At 46.6% G+C, this 15617-nt stretch overlaps 1 protein-coding gene across 2 annotated transcripts in view; it reads right to left on the reverse strand.

The window, feature by feature from the left end:
* LOC8037790 (exportin-6) overlaps positions 1-15617 on the reverse strand; it is an 83246-nt gene that overhangs the window by 29688 nt on the left and 37941 nt on the right. For both annotated transcript variants that reach the window (XM_040499707.2, XM_042294405.1), the window contains 5 exons: positions 12597-12740; positions 10368-10557; positions 6172-6327; positions 2624-2738; positions 713-772 (listed from right to left, as the gene is read on the reverse strand). In XM_040499707.2, the coding sequence (XP_040355641.2) occupies positions 713-772; positions 2624-2738; positions 6172-6327; positions 10368-10557; positions 12597-12740 (665 nt within the window). The remainder of the gene's footprint in view (positions 1-712; positions 773-2623; positions 2739-6171; positions 6328-10367; positions 10558-12596; positions 12741-15617) is intronic.

The following is a 15617-nucleotide window of genomic DNA, read 5'->3' on the forward strand; positions in this document are numbered from 1 at the left end:
CCCATTTTCCCCTAAGATGTAACTAAACGCGAATAAACACGAAAAACCTCTGACCAGTCGTGACGTCATACAAGGGTTTTTCGGCTGCCCATTGCAAATCGATCGAAGGCCGTGCATGCAATTGCAAGCTTGCCAGGTATATTTCCCCGCACTGTTACCAGTCGAGATGTCTCTTTCTGCCCTTTTCAAAAATAGCGAGAGGGCGCATACATAGCTTTGATTGGCGCCAAAGATGCGCGAGAGTGGAGATTCCAAAAACTCCTTTTGTGACGTCACGCTCCATGAAGGAGGGCATTCGGCGGTTCTTCTGAAAAGGATTTTCTGTAGCCTCCAGCCACCAAATTAGAGAATAATATCAATGTTTGAGATCCTGCACGTCAAATGAAGATGATTTATGTGCGTTTCCTCAAATACAAAACCGCTTCAGCTTCTCTTTAATCATAAGCACCAATTTACACTCCCCAAATATCATATCGGCAAATACAGCTATTTCCTTTTTCCAGAACTATACGCGACTGGAATAATCTTCCCCAGAATACTGTGTTGATAAATATTCGACACAGTTTTTCAAATACTGTGTCGATAAATATTTGGGTAGAGAATGAGTGCTCAGCGATGCACGGTTCACTTTTAAAAACACTGTTCTCTTTTCTCCAAAACCCTTGGTAGTTTGGAATGCGTGAGCAAACAGATCAGCAATGGCATTACTCACTTTTCGACCACCCTGATGCCAACGCTGCCTTCGTTCAGGATGCAGTTCTGCAGCTGCTCCCTGACAAAAGAGTTTTTAACTGCAAAACACAGCCTGTTTGAGGTCATTCGTACAAAATATTCCCATTATTCAAATAGCTGCCAAGGTTTGATTTGGATAAAGTGCCGTGGAAGGAATTTATTAAATATTTTCAAATGCGGCTGGGCCAAATATTTTTTTTTCTACAGTTCTTTATCTAGGCCTCATTTCTCTAAGTTGCAGAGAGTGGAAAGAAATTCCCCGACCAATCCAAACCCCGATATTGTATGCATGTTTACTGATGCTTCTGTCCTAACAATATGAAGATGTGCTGCTGTAATAGTTGCCGACACTCAACAGCTCCCTGAGGGGGCTCACAACTCTGCGCCCTGAATTTTATCGCAATTGATAAAAATCAGTGATATACACTGGGGAAACAATCGAAAAAACACTGGTAAACTGTTGCAGAGCTAGGACTACAGCAAACCCTCAATAACCCAGACATAAAAACTAAAACAAAATTCGAAATAAGCGGCGTTTTGAGATAGGAAGGTACTGAATTTTCATTGCACGGATTGCATATGGTGGGAATGGAACACTTTCAGCAATCTCCCCAATAGACTTGACTTTCATAATTTTGTCAGGGTCAAAGGACCCTAACAAAATTATCAACAAGAAACACTTTAAAGATGAGACAGCAAAACCAAAAAGCAAGAACAAGAAAACAAAAAAGACTGAAAGAATCCACAAAAAAAAAGGAGAAAAAAAAAATGAGACGTTGACAATTCTCTGTAATGCGAAATTGGAGCGCAGCTTTTGAGGAGGAGGAGGTGAGGGTATGCCTCTCCTCCCCCTCCTTATCCTCCCCTCCTCTTCTGCTCCTCGCCTCCCATTGAGCAGGAAATTTTCGCTAAATGTCCCGCTAAATTTAGCAAAAATTTCCCTACTAAATTTAGCGAGTTAAATATCACCCCTACATTTAGTGGGAAAATATACATCGCATGGCCTCAATACCTACAAACTCCCCGCTAAATTTAGCAGGGAGTTTGTAGCAGGCTCCAGTGTTTTCTGTCCACGATATCTGCAAGCAATATCGGTTTCCATGACATAGGAGTTGTCCCCGCATGTTTACTGCACCGTGAAACGCAGATCTGTTGCGTCAGCGATTTGCGGTATCGGTTCCCATGACATGCGAGTTCGCGGCAGGTTCCCCTGTTTCCTCCGCACCGTGTAAAGCGAATCTGCTGCGTCTGCAATCTGCAATGTCTTTTACTGTGACACAGGAGCTTGTAGCGAATTCCCACGTATTTATTACGTCACTGAAACGCAAATTTGCCGTGTCTGCGATCGACAATATCAGTTCCCGTTTCACCAAGGTTTGCAGTGGATGGCCCACTGTTTTATCTTTTTTGTTTAATAAAGTTTTGCTGTTGCATTTTTAAAGATAGCCCACCCCATGTTTTTCGCCATTTTTCTCATTTGGAGTGGGCGTCCACAAGATCTTGCACTAAACAGAAATTAGGGCAACCACAGAAAAAACAAAAACAGCAATCGAGCCTTTTTTATATTCCTAACGAGCGTGTTGGTACGATGTACTAGATAACAGAAAGTATAAAACAGAGAGAGGACGAAACACAGACGAGTACATTCTTTCAAGAAAGAATGTACTCGTCTGTGTTTCGTCCTCTCTCTGTTTTATACTTTCTGTTATCGAGCCTTTTTTTTTTACCTATTGCCAGATCTATTTGGATGAAGCTCCTGCTAAGTGGGAGCTGTGCCAAATAGACCAGGTTTGTCCAGTTCCTTCCAGTTCAACTAATAGACCGGATTTGTATGGTTCCTTCCAGTTCAACTAGAGTCCAATCCAGCGCAGCAGAGCGGTCGTTTCTCTACCTGGTGAAGAGGCTGAGGAACGTCTGCAGCATCTGCTCAGCAAAGGCAGCCCCCAGCTGGGCCTGGAGGACCCTGAAGAGCACCAGCAGCAGGTCCAGGATGGCCTCTGTCACCTCTGAAACACGAGGGCGACCACGATGCAAGATACATACGGGTGTAGACACCGCACGCATCTCAGCTGCCAGATAAAGTCCACTCTTCGCCTCGGTCGCAAGTGACACCACCAGATAGCTCTTTGATAAGCGACCAGTGGTAACCTGTCGTGGGCCTGGTTTTCCATGCTTTTCAATTAGATGTGCTTGTTTTTGAAGTCATTTTCTGGGCACGCTGCGTCATGTAGAACTTGACGTTTTGTGCTACGCGTATTGCTTAGACAAATCTTTGTCATTGATCCTAGTTTCAGGCCTCAACGGCAGACAAGAATAGTTTTATGAACGTGTTGACATAAAGAGATCTCCAGTGCGGCGTTCAAGCGAGTGTCCGTCGGCTTTGGAGCAGACGCGCTAAGCAGAAAGCATGCGCGCCTGTGTGCCATGCTCACGGTTGTGCCGTCCGACCCGAAAAGACGCTGTCGGCAGTAAGTGCTCAGACGCGCGGCAATAGGACTCTATCTGGTCGATCGTGCAGCAGAGTTCGCCATGCTGCATGTCCTGACTTAAAGAGTATCTTACACCGTGAGGGAAACCCAGTGCAGCAAGTATTCTACAGCCAATCATCGGGCAACCGGTTGAGTGTTCCCCATTTTACTGTGCCTCCAAACACTGGGAGGGCTCAAGGGAACCAAGGAATAGAAACTGGCAGCGGGGAAGTGAGTGACCCTTTTCTCCTTGCCTGCGACCATATCCTTAGGAAAACCCGTGGGCCCTCGTGAGACAGGTCAGTGGATCAAAAGTGGCTATGGGCTGGGGAGCTTTTTGCTACCTCATGCCTGGTCAAGAGATAATCCTTCTTTTATTTCACATAGAATGGTTGGCTGGCTCATGGCGCTTTCCTGCGAAGCAGATTCCTACAGTGCAGGATCATCCAGTCCTGGGCCGAAGTCAGTTACAGTCTAAGCTCATTACAACAGACCTGGTTACAACAGACATTTGGATATAAAGTACCGATGTGTGAAGTTCAGTTGGTTTTCCTCTACATACCATTGACTCAACTTCATATCTGGATATAACATACTCCTCTTACAACAGACAAAACTATTGGTCAAAATCAAGGTCTGTTATAACGAGCTTAGACTATACTAGTAAGATTGTGCTACTGGAAACTAGCAACTTTTTTCGGTAACTTGTAACAGCAACGCATAATAATTGCTCAGTAAAAATAACTCGTACCTGTAACAGTGTCACTAATAATGAACCGAGCAAGTTCATACTAAAAATTTGGAGATGATCCTGAAAAACTGAGGCAGGTCCAAGAGGAAAACATCAGATGGGGCACGTGTTAGGCTGAAACACCGAATCTCAAACTGGGCTCCTAAGAACCAAGGGGTCCTCCAAAGTACCCTCACGGGTTCCCAGATTCTCCAAGCTTCAAAATTCCTTCCCCCCCCCCCCCCTTTTCTTTTTTTGAAGGGGGGGGGGGGGTTATATGCCAAATCAACGACTGGCATCTGGCACGCCCCAGCGGAGGACTGAGGATTCATCTCGACCACTTGGGGATCTCTTGACGTGCAACCGAAATCTGGGTTACCACGCTGCCTTTTCTGCAATAAGCCTCCGTCATATTGTGGGCACCTCGGGAAATTTCTCCGCTGTTCTTTCCTTTTTGAGCAGCATTTTAGCACATCTGGGCCACCCATTGATGCATAACTAAGAAGCAAACACTCCCTAATATGTGCCTTTTTGCTCACAGGGTCTGCAGGCCTCGTAACTGCTCTACTGCATTTATCCCGAGGCTTCCGATAAAAATTCAAAATCGAAACATTTGCAAAATCTTGGGATGAACTTCACCATGCTGTACTGTGTTTCAGAAATGACCGACGAGAAAGAGCACCTCGATTGGCTAGGTGGGCTCGCAAGTCTGCTTGTTATGTCCTTAACTCAGTTTTCAAACATTTCGGAGGTGGCAGGCGAGTTCAAATAACGATTCGTAAATGGGGCTTTCTGACTCGTTGAAAATGATGTCGAGAAGCTTCAATGACATTGTTCTGCTCGCTCGTAGACTGCTTCAACATTTCTCCACGACTGAAATCATGTGACTGGCAACAACGATTTTAAGCGGCAGGGTGCTAGGCTAGGTGGCGCAAGCTACCTCCCAGTACAAAGGGTACAGCCGCTAGCATCCATCCATCTGATGGCTGAAGTGTGGTTACTTCGAACTGTAACTCAGGGGTTCTTAAACCTTTTCATCTCAGGGAACTCCTATCTGGCTCGAATGGCAGACGAGGAATCGGTCTCAGCATTGATCCGGTAAAGCAGTGCAGAAGCCTGCAGACCTCGTAAAGAATACTGCATGTGCAGGAAGTACAGTAAAACCTCGTTATAACGAAGTTGAAGGAGCGGTCGTAATTATTTCGTTATAACCATTAGTTTGTTATAGCCAATGTCCATTTCTTCCCACTATTAGCAAGCAAGGGGAATTATGATTGCTTTGTTATATCCATTAGTTTGTTATAACCCGTTTTGTTATAACGAGGTTTTACTGTATTTGGTAAATAGTAGTGCGTCAATTGCTGGCTCAGCTCTGCAAAAAAACAGTGCCTAAACTGGGAGAACCCCTTACTTGGGAACAAAGATCCCCAAATAGATTTAGGAGCTCGGGAAACCCCCGAGGGCACTCTGCTGGGAGCCCCTGGGTTCCTTTCCAGGAAGCACAAATTACTGGGCCACAATTTTGTTTTCGTTCGAGAATTTAGGACCTCCAAAGCCCAAAGCAGACAAATTTAAGCTTCTCTGGCCAAAGTCTGGGTATCTTGACCCTAATCCCCCAAAGAAGTGCCGAAGTTAGGCTTCACTACTGGTCGTTTATTTTTCATGCGGCAACTTTCGGCCTAAACTTTCACACAAGTGCAACATTTAGGCTTAGCTGCTGGTTATCCGGCTCATACGTGACATCCTTGGCTCAAGTCTGGATCTCTATGTGGCAAGCCGGAGAAAAGCCATAGAAACGTTGAGTAAAAGTCACTAATGCTCCGTACTTTGTCACTAATGCTCTGGAGCAGAACCGGCCCAAGCTAGGCCCCTACGATTGCAAAGCTTGTGCCAAGTTGGGCGTCTTTCCGGAGTGCTACCTGGGTACGAACCCGTTCAAAAACCAGTAGTGTAGCTCGTTCGGTGGCTCTGGCCAACACTGCCTAAGAGACAAGGCCATAGTGCTGACATTTTTGCGTCACCGGCAAAGGCCGACGCTGGACACAGATTGGAAACGAGTGCTATGTCGGCGCTTGGCTGCGAGTCAAGCTTGAGCTGAACGTCAAAGCAATCGTAGTGTCCAATCTGTGACCAGTGTGGGCCTTCGACGATGACGATGTCTCTATCGGCACTACGCTTTTGTCATCTAGGAGGTGTTGCCCTAGCGCCCGACCATCGAGGGACGAGAGAGCCGAGGGTTACCTCTGTCGTTGAGGTAGACCGGAAAGAGGGCCACCACCGCATTGCAGGCATCCCCGAGGCCGCCGTGGCAGAGCTGCTTGGCTCGCGTGCCTTCCCCTTCCAGCCCCTCCACGAGCTCGCGCATCACACGCACCGCCCATTTCACAGACGGCTTGGCTGCGGACGAGAAACGGGGGAATCGAGGCCCGGATTAGCAAAGAGCGCCGGTACCACCGTGGCGCCCGCAGCACGTCTCCGACTGGCGTGATTACCGCAACCCTAAAAGGAATCCCTTGATCACCGCCTTGAGACGTCATAAATGTGTAATTTTGTTGCCTGCCACGACCCTGGCAATTGATTACGTCGTAGTAATGTCCTGCTACTGCATGCAGCAATCCTGGCGGTGGCAGAGCAGCAAAACAGCAGATGCCTTTTCTGCCGTAGGTCAGTCTGCGGCCAGACAGTCCACGAAAACCAAAGGAGATGCGAGATGGGACACCGCAACAATGGCGCCCCCTGCCTTTTTCACCAGCATTGCTACGACCAACTGCCAGGATTGCGATGTCAGACGGCATGCGGGTACAGATCCAAAGGTGGGGAGGGGATGACCAGCAGCCTTGGCCTTATGGTTGGCAGGACGTTAAAATAAATAAAGAATAAAAAAAAAAAAAAGATAAAAATAAATATATTTGATTTTGCAAATACAGTGAAACCTTGGCTCTATGATGTGGCCCTAAAACTGCATTTCGCTAGAGCGAAGGTTTGGCACTATTTACAAAATCAAATGTACAAACTATTTATGAGAAATGGTTGTTTATAACATTGTCAAAAGTTTTCGAGCCAATAGCGAAAAGAATTGAGCAGTCCTGTGTTATTTCCAGTACAGTCCCCTGTGATACGTCGCGGTCACGCACCGTGGGGTGTATGAACAGAAGCGTTTGGAAGAAATGAAACATCTGGCCATTTTGTTCCGAATGCTTTTGTTTCTTTTGTGTTCCAAAGCGCGTGAATGCACGTCTCCTGGCACGAGCTCTTGGCACTGACAGTGCTGCAATGGCAATTTGTTATCGCCTAATTTTTTCCAGAGAAGGCATGCTTTGGGTACTACAAAAACCCTAAGTTTATAGAGTGGGTTGTTCATGGGGTGTCGTATAGCTCAGAGGTAAAGCCTCTGCTTCGCAGGGGCGAACCCAGCTTCGATTCCCGCGGGCGGCGGGCAATCTTTTTTGAGGATTTTGCAACATTGATGACGGACGCCCTACATCGCCAACTACAATTTCAACAGCATCAACTACAACAACGGACACCATTTCTGGCGGTAACAAGAGCCCATGCGTAACAGCTATCACTGTAAGCAATAACACCAAGACACAGAAGGGCACTGTCAACGAAAGATATTGAGTTTGCTCTCCCGCTACGCTCCAAAAAGCAGAACACAGACAGATTCTTTTTTTTTTTTTTCATACCACTGAGAAAAGGAGTAAACACAAGGGGAACAAAAACCAAAGGGGATGGAGATGGAGCCTTAGGCAGTTATGAAGCATCACTGCAAACACCGCAATTGCTTTCTTGTACAGTATAGACCACTTACAACGTAACCGCTTATAGTGCAGGACCGGGTATAACGCGGTTTTTTTGAACCACCGGTTCGCCTCCCATAGAACTCCATGTAATTACATACCGTTTAAAACGCAGGCGCGCGACGGGAAATACCGGTTATAGTGCGGTTTCTGGCACAGCCCGCCGACCGCGCCGACGACCGGAGCAGCGAGCACGCTTGCCTGTGCGACACTAGAAAACGGCGCTGACGGCGCGAGCCGCAAGCGTTGCGCAAGCGGCACTCGCGGGGCAAGGAGGGTGCGGCTTCAGTTGCCCTAGCGACGGAGGGACGCACGCACGTGTCGTTCGCGTGCGTGCGTCCCTCCACTGCGTTGGAAACCAACAACCGCAACGACAGGAGAAGTGTTCGCGCGCGTTGCATGCCCGTCGCGGGCCGGCTGCTTCTATCCGCGAACAAGGCGTCGGTTGTGATCAACGTTGTGATCGTCGTCGTAGACGGCGTTCATCTCATCGTTCCGCATAAAAGCGCTATCCTTGACTGTGAATTTTCGTCGTGTGTCGCTATGATAACCCGGCACGTATTAGAAAAGATCCACCTACTCGAGCGGCGATGTCGTGGCGGCGCTCTCAAGTCGGCAGAAACGCCCGTGTCGTCGTGTTTGTTTACTTCGACTACAGTGGTGCTTTCTAAGCATTTGTGTCCTCGAACATCGCCCGGATTTCTTATTTGGCGCATTTCATGCGTGTGCTCAAGTGCAAGGTATTACTGGCGCGCACCGTATGAGGAATGCGAATTTTCACGCGTTTTCATCTCCGGAGAAAAGTGATTAGGGTTAGCAATCCTGAACGCTCGCAACGTCCGTCCGCAACCCGCGACGCTGCTAAGAGGCTGCGTCAGGCAAAAGCCGCTCATTTGTTTCAAAACGTGTGACACACTTGAGAGAGAAAAGTGCACTAGTCTGGTGAAATAAAGACTTTCCTCAAACTAAGCTTTATTATTTCATCTAACTTAGAAATAAATTCTTTTACAAAGGTAAGTTGTCTGATGGCATGTATTTTGGCCTGAAAAATTGATGTTTTGGTTATAGTGCGGTACCGCTTATAGTGCGGATTTTCGCGACTCCCGCGACATACGTTATAATTTAAGTCGGAGAAAACCCACTGCACGGTTTCTACCATTTTTTTTTTTTAATATCCAATAGTAGGTGGTTGTTTTTTAAGTGATTTCGGTTATAAGAAAATTTTCACACGATACCCACACTGCCCCGGCTTGCTTTATAGCATGCACCTGTGCACGAGAAAGAATGTGCAACTAGTAGCCCTTACAAATTTTCTGAAGTATCGCACACCCCCAAAAAAGAGAGTTCTAGATCTGCCCCTGACAGCATGACACGCTGGTTCCTGTGATGCAAGTTATTGCCTCTTGAGGATTATTTTACAATGATGGCTGTTATGGGATCTTCCCGCCACAAGAGATGACGTCTGTTGTTGATGTTGTTGTAGTAGTAGTAGTAGTATTAGATGATGTAGCAGTTGTCGTTGTTGATGTCGTAGTTGGCAACGTAGGGCGTCCGTCATCGATATTGCCAAATCTTTAAGAAAGACTGCCCGCCACACGCGGTGACCTAACAGGGGTCCACTCCGTGCAAAGCGGAGACGTTACCACTGAGCCACGGAATAGGCGGGATGGGATGATAAACACAGTGGTCTAAGATCTGTTCCATGCACTGCAGTACTGGTAACACACGAAACAAATGTCCCATTTGATCAGCAAAAGCAACGAAGTTGGGATTGGGCAACCGGACTGCGAAATGTCGGGTGGAACCTCGTTTCTGTTTTTCCCACATATCATGTGACACGCGCATCCTGTTCTTTTTTGAGAAATGTCTGCTGTTTTTCTACGGGCAAGAGTTCCAGTCAGTCGCTTTGACTAAACTTTCAGAGCTTTCAAGCTAAATAAAAAAAACATATTTCAAATTTCAGACAACTGATTCCCCAGCCTTGTCGCAGAGCATTAAGCCAATAGGACGAATTCGTGTGGCTCGAAAGATCACCAGAATTCACACCAACAAACCATCGCCCGAAGTTTTTTTACACCCAGAGGGGACATTTCCTAGCTCGCTCGGGTCCTTTTGCATTTAGATCGCCTACACTGACCGGAGTAGCTGACAACGTAAAGGAGCACGAGTTCATACCCGAGCTGCACACGTGGCGGCCTTTGTTCGGAACTAAGACCAACACCCAACGCTGACGAAGAATCGGTTATATGCAAAATAACAGGGGAAAGTCAGGGAGTTCAACGGTGTATTTGCGAGGTACCCAATTGGGATAAAAAATTTCCCCGAAGGTTTGAGCAGTGATGTTGTAATGGCTTGCTTTTGACAAACATAATGATCAGGAAGTCACTCTCAACAGATAAATGAGACTGAGAAACCTGAATGTGGTAGCGCTTAGCACCAGCTAGCCAACGTTTCCTTAACCTTATGCAATAAAAATATCACATTACACAGTGAAGATCAAGCTTTTTAATACTGTAAATATATTCAGGCTACTCTCCCACCGGTTGTTTTCGCCACGTCATCACGTAAGCTGGGTGCCAGCAGCGCACAACATATTCCGGGTCACTGCTAAAAATAAACGAGCGGCGGCAAGCTCACCTTGTTGCTGAAGCTGCGTGCTTGCACTGAACTCTCGGGAGCAGGCTGCTTGCACCAACACAGAAGTCAGCGCCGCGACCAACCGCCGCTGGTGGCCAGCACGCACCTCCCAGCCCTGGCCCGTGTCGGCAACACCGGGCCACGGTAAGCACAGGGAGTTGTGCAGGGAACGTAGCACCAAGAGCTCAGACTGCGCAACAAGAGCCAGTTGCACGTATTGAGGCTGATTTGCACCATTTCCGTTTGAGTGTGCTGAAGTGCATTGCAATCACTCGTAACAACTTACTACGACAAAACACACCTGCACACTGGCACCACCTATCGGATAACTCTGGAACACTTCCAACCTGTGTATAAATTTTTATAATTTTTTACCCTCAATGTTTCTACCGTGAACTCGAAATAATTCAAACAATGTTACGAGTAGGGTTCCGTATTGCAGGATTTAGTTTTCTTCGAAATGGGGTGTGTGCGTCTTGGGGTTTTATTTTTTCCCCATGGATTCGGTGTTTTTCGGTGTCGAGAAAAAATTCGGCGTTTATCGGAGCTTATGTTGAAGGAAATAAGACGCGGGATTCCCCAACCTCGAAAAAAACACTTAAACACATAAAAATTGTTCGACAATCAATGGGATTTATTTGATGGAAATGCGTTAGCATTGGTTCATTATCCCCCCCTCTTTGCCTCTTTCCATTCGTTTCGGACCTCTTGCCATTCGTGTATCACCGCTTTTCTACCACCTATTAAATGCCTTTCCTCTTCACTTTCCGCTGCACGCTTTGTCGCCTTGCCTCTAGAGCAGCAGCCAAACAACGCTTGCGCTCTTCCTCTATCTCGGCCCGACGTCACCAACGAGTGGCCTCGGCCCGAAACGGGGCCTAATATTGGTCCTGCTCGGCTACAATATTGTGCTACCATCAGCAGCGCCCTTTTTATAGTATGTCTTCCATTTCAGATGATATTGCTATTTTGCTGCTTTTTAGTACCATTAGCCCTTGGTGCTCGGCAGTTTATCCGTCGAGAAGTGACGGCTACCAAAGTTAGCTCACACACAAATGATATGAGCTGGCAGCTATCACCAGGAGAATGAGGTCTCAAAGAGGAAGGTGCTACCTATGCTCTGGATGAATTTTGTGTGCCTGGAATCCATAAAAAATACAGAAACCTAAAATTGAAACTTCAAATAATTTTTCCTCAGTTTCCCTTTTTGACAGAAAATGTGGTACGAGGAAATGTATCATTAGACAATTTGAAAGTGCAAAGACTTCCTCCAGTGTTGTTCTGGACAGAAATTTCACGGTGAACTAGTTAAGCTATCCATAATCTGAAAAAGCTCACTCCTTCGTGATGAAAACTAAACATTTTAAAACACAAAAACTTTGCAAAAAGGTTTTGCTCTTTTTGGGTGTTATTGTTTTTCTCTATATTGCATTTTCTACAATTAACTTTTACCTTAACTGGTACTATGGGTATTCTATTTCACATTAGTACAATAATTTTGTGGATTGCAATTAATATTTTTGTCTAATACATTTCTTAATGAAGTCACTTCCTAATGAAGTTACTAATAGGAATCTATTCCTATTAGTAGTCATTAGGAAGTGACTAATGAAGTTACTTCCTAATGGAATAACTAATAGGATTCTATTCACCCCGAAGATTTGGATCAATTTGAATGAAGGGTTCAAAAGTTTACCTTCACGGGCCACATCCCCCAAGCGCTCAAGTGACAAAACTCTATCATAGTTCTCAGAGCACGGGGTAGCGAGCGCAAGAGGAGTAACATTTTCACACCAAGCGAGTGACTGTCTCTCACTCCTGACTTCTCAGTAGAGGGGCTGGTTCACATAAATGTGGCAAAAGAACACATTATGGGGTAGCTATGGAACACTCATCATTTCCCCGTATTTCCTTTTCTTTTTCGTGCATCATTATTTCACTGTTGGCTCGAAGAACTTTTGAGAATGCCATAAACGACCATCTCTCATGAATAGCACATACATTTGACCTCGCCAATACTGCAAAACCTTTGCTCTAGTGAAATGCAGTTCCAGGGCAACACCATGGATGGTGCCAGTGCGTTTTCTCGTCGTAAGATATCGCGAGAAATTGTAATGCACTCGGTTGTAAGCGTCTGAACGAGTAAGAGGACGTTCCAGAACCTCCCAGACCGATGTCCCTACGTACAAACGCACTGCTTGGATCAAAATGGCGCCGAAGTGGACGCACCTCGGGTGGCAGGGGTCTCAGCTTCCGCTCGCAGACGGCACCGAACAGCTGCTGCATCGCTGGCAGGGCCAGCAGGAACGACGGTCGCACCGTCGTCAGCGACAGCAGCAGGTGGGCCGCGCTGTGCGTCACCTTCTCCGGGGACTGCTCCCGTTGCGGAGAAATGGGTGGCAAAGGATTAGATGCAGGTGTTGGGTCTCCAAGGGGCAGCCCGTTTGCCCATCCCGCCCGGCGTAACAGGGATTCTCAGGTCACGTGACCAGCTCCGTGGGAAGAATGGATACCTCCCGGACGATACGAGATGAAACGCCCAATCCGACTTTTTGCTACGTCTGTGGTCCCCATAAGCTTTATCATCTCTCGCTTTCTCAAATAGTCCGAAGTACGACAGCTCAGCTTCGCATTCCATTCCTAGTTTGGACCACGGCTCTCTCAAGAACTGGAAGGCATGCCAAAGAAGTACGAAGGACCGTTTCAGCTCACGTGGTCCGCGATAGTACACTCTGCGACACTGTTAGAGCAAAGAAGTCATCGGTGGTTTTCTTCCGTTTTCCTCTCAACATTGAAGGCCAATCATCAGAACTACTGTAGTGCTGGAAAGTGCTAAGGGGGGAGGACTAACCTAAGGACAGGGATGGTCCAGCCAGTTTTCGAGTTTGGAGCAATTTTTGGAGCAGAAAAAAATATTGCTTTAAAGCACATTTGCATAAGAAAATTCATACTTTGGAACATTCTTGGAGCACGTAAGTTTGGAGCAATTTCGTCCAGTTTCCTAATACCCATTCGGAACTCGTTATAACGAACTAGCATCGCGGGCAGACGTTTGTTCGCTATATGCAATATTCGTTGTAAAAGTACACACAAAAATTAACGCGAATGTTTCTGCTATCAAGTCCGTGCAAGATTGTGCACAGCACTAAGATATAAAAACGAGCTATCGCGGACCCTAAGATCCTTACCTGTCACTAAGCAGCATTCAAAAAATAGATCGGAACATGAGGACATCAATTTGCAACATGAGAAACGACGTTAGCTGGATCCATTATTTCATTTATTTGAAAACGTGATTTTGGGCTGGTGTTTCTTTACCTGGAGCCACCACGCTGGAGCTACCCCCGCTGCTCGTGATGAAATCATCATGCCCTAACAGACACGCCAGACTGAGTGCTTTCGTTTGAAGAAGCTGACCAGACACTGGCAGATTTCGCGCCCTTAGGTCCTTTATCCATGAGAGCAGAGCCTCTTCCACGTCCGGGTCAAGGCAAGGCCTAAGACACTTTCGGTCAATCTTGACGGTGTTGCTTGTATAGCAGTCTTCAATCTTCTTCCTTGCACTCAGGATGGTAGATATCATGCTTGGTTCAAGCTGAAGCCTGAAAACCTTCATTTTTGTCTCCAGAGAGAGGGCTTTCCACTTCATCGCCATTTGAAGCTCCGCTACGAATGGCGTGGTTGGCGGTCGGATCTAGTCAGCACTGGTTCTTGATGCCTCGCATACAGTCGAACCTTGCTATATAGAACAGTGCGAGGATTGTGAAATAATTCGATATAACCAAAATTCTATATAGAAAACCACACCAAAAACGCATCAAAGTGCAGCTCGATTTAATCACTAAAAACCTAGCGGCAAAAATGACTACTCACGTGAAGCGTTAAGAGATACCACTACCATCAACTTCGTTGCACTTTGGGCAGCCACAGCTTCGCCCAAAGTCGGCGAAGTTTTGTGCTTGGTGGATGAACGCGAAGTCCTTTGCTTTCTGTTGAAGCATCGGCCCCGACACCGGAATGTTCCGAGCCCTTCCGTCCATAAACCACTTGTGAAGTGATATTTCCACCTTTTTGGAGGCCGGTGGCCGAATACGGGGTACGGCGGAGTGCATGCTTCGTTCAGCCTTTGATTTGATGTCACATTTCGTCTTCAGCAGCATGCTCAAAGTTCTTCGCGGTATGTTGTACGCTTTGGCAACGCTCGACTTCATTTCTCCCTTTTCAACGCGGCAGATGATTTCAAGCTTCGTTGCAAACGTCAGCGGCGTACGTTTCTTTACGTTTGCTGCCATCAGTACGCCACACGCAGTTGACGCCACCGTGGTTGACGCAACGTCTGAGCTGACTGAGCCCGTATTGCCCGTATGCCGCCAAGTCTGGATGGCGCTCCCGGCACTATAGGCATAAAGCTTTACGCAGACATGCGCTCGTAAAGGTCACAAACGCCTGCTGCGCCACCGCTATCCTCTGATGTGTTGCGGGAAAGCCCGCCGTAGCCTCTGATGTGTTGTGGGGAAGCCTGCCGCCTGTCTCCGGAGAGCACACGCTTTCCAACGCTGCGGAGTTCGATATATTAATTCTTTAACCAACCGAGTTTGCTATAAAAAATCTAAAATGCATGTAATTCTTATGACAGTTCAAAAACGATTCGATATAAGCAATAATTCTATATATCCGTGTTTGATATAATGAGGTCTGACTGTAGAGGCCTTCTTGCTGACATTGGTCCGTGCGCTAAAAATAATTTATTTGTCTACAAATGCCAAGCGGTCAGGGCAGCAGCACATTTCAGGTAACGGAGATGCTCATGTGCGTTAGGAAAAGGAGCACATTGATATTAAAAAGCTGCGGAAGCCTCAACTTGCAAAGTTTGTGGAGGGCGAGCGCGTTCTCGGCCGCGTCACTGTTTGTGCCAAAATATATTTGAGGGTAATGAAGATATTGTGGTGTTTGTGCTTTACCTGGTCATGAGTGCTCTAAAACGTGAGCCGCACACTGTCAATCTCCGGAAGAAGAGCATTCACAGTATTGGTGTCTTCGTGTCACAGGCTCACATCTCGCTGCTCACCGTCTCGGTTTTAGTATACAGTGTAGAACGCATATAACGCATGTCACTGGAGTCGCGAAAATCCGCACTATAAGCGGTACCGCGCTATAACCAAAACATCAATTTTTCAGGCCAAAATACATGCCATCAGACAACTTACCCTTGTAAAAGAATTTATTTTATGTTAGATTAAAAATAAAGCT

Source organism: Ixodes scapularis, unplaced genomic scaffold (assembly GCF_016920785.2).
Source record: "Ixodes scapularis isolate PalLabHiFi unplaced genomic scaffold, ASM1692078v2 PGA_scaffold6__148_contigs__length_123643588, whole genome shotgun sequence".
Taxonomy (NCBI): domain Eukaryota; kingdom Metazoa; phylum Arthropoda; class Arachnida; order Ixodida; family Ixodidae; genus Ixodes; species Ixodes scapularis.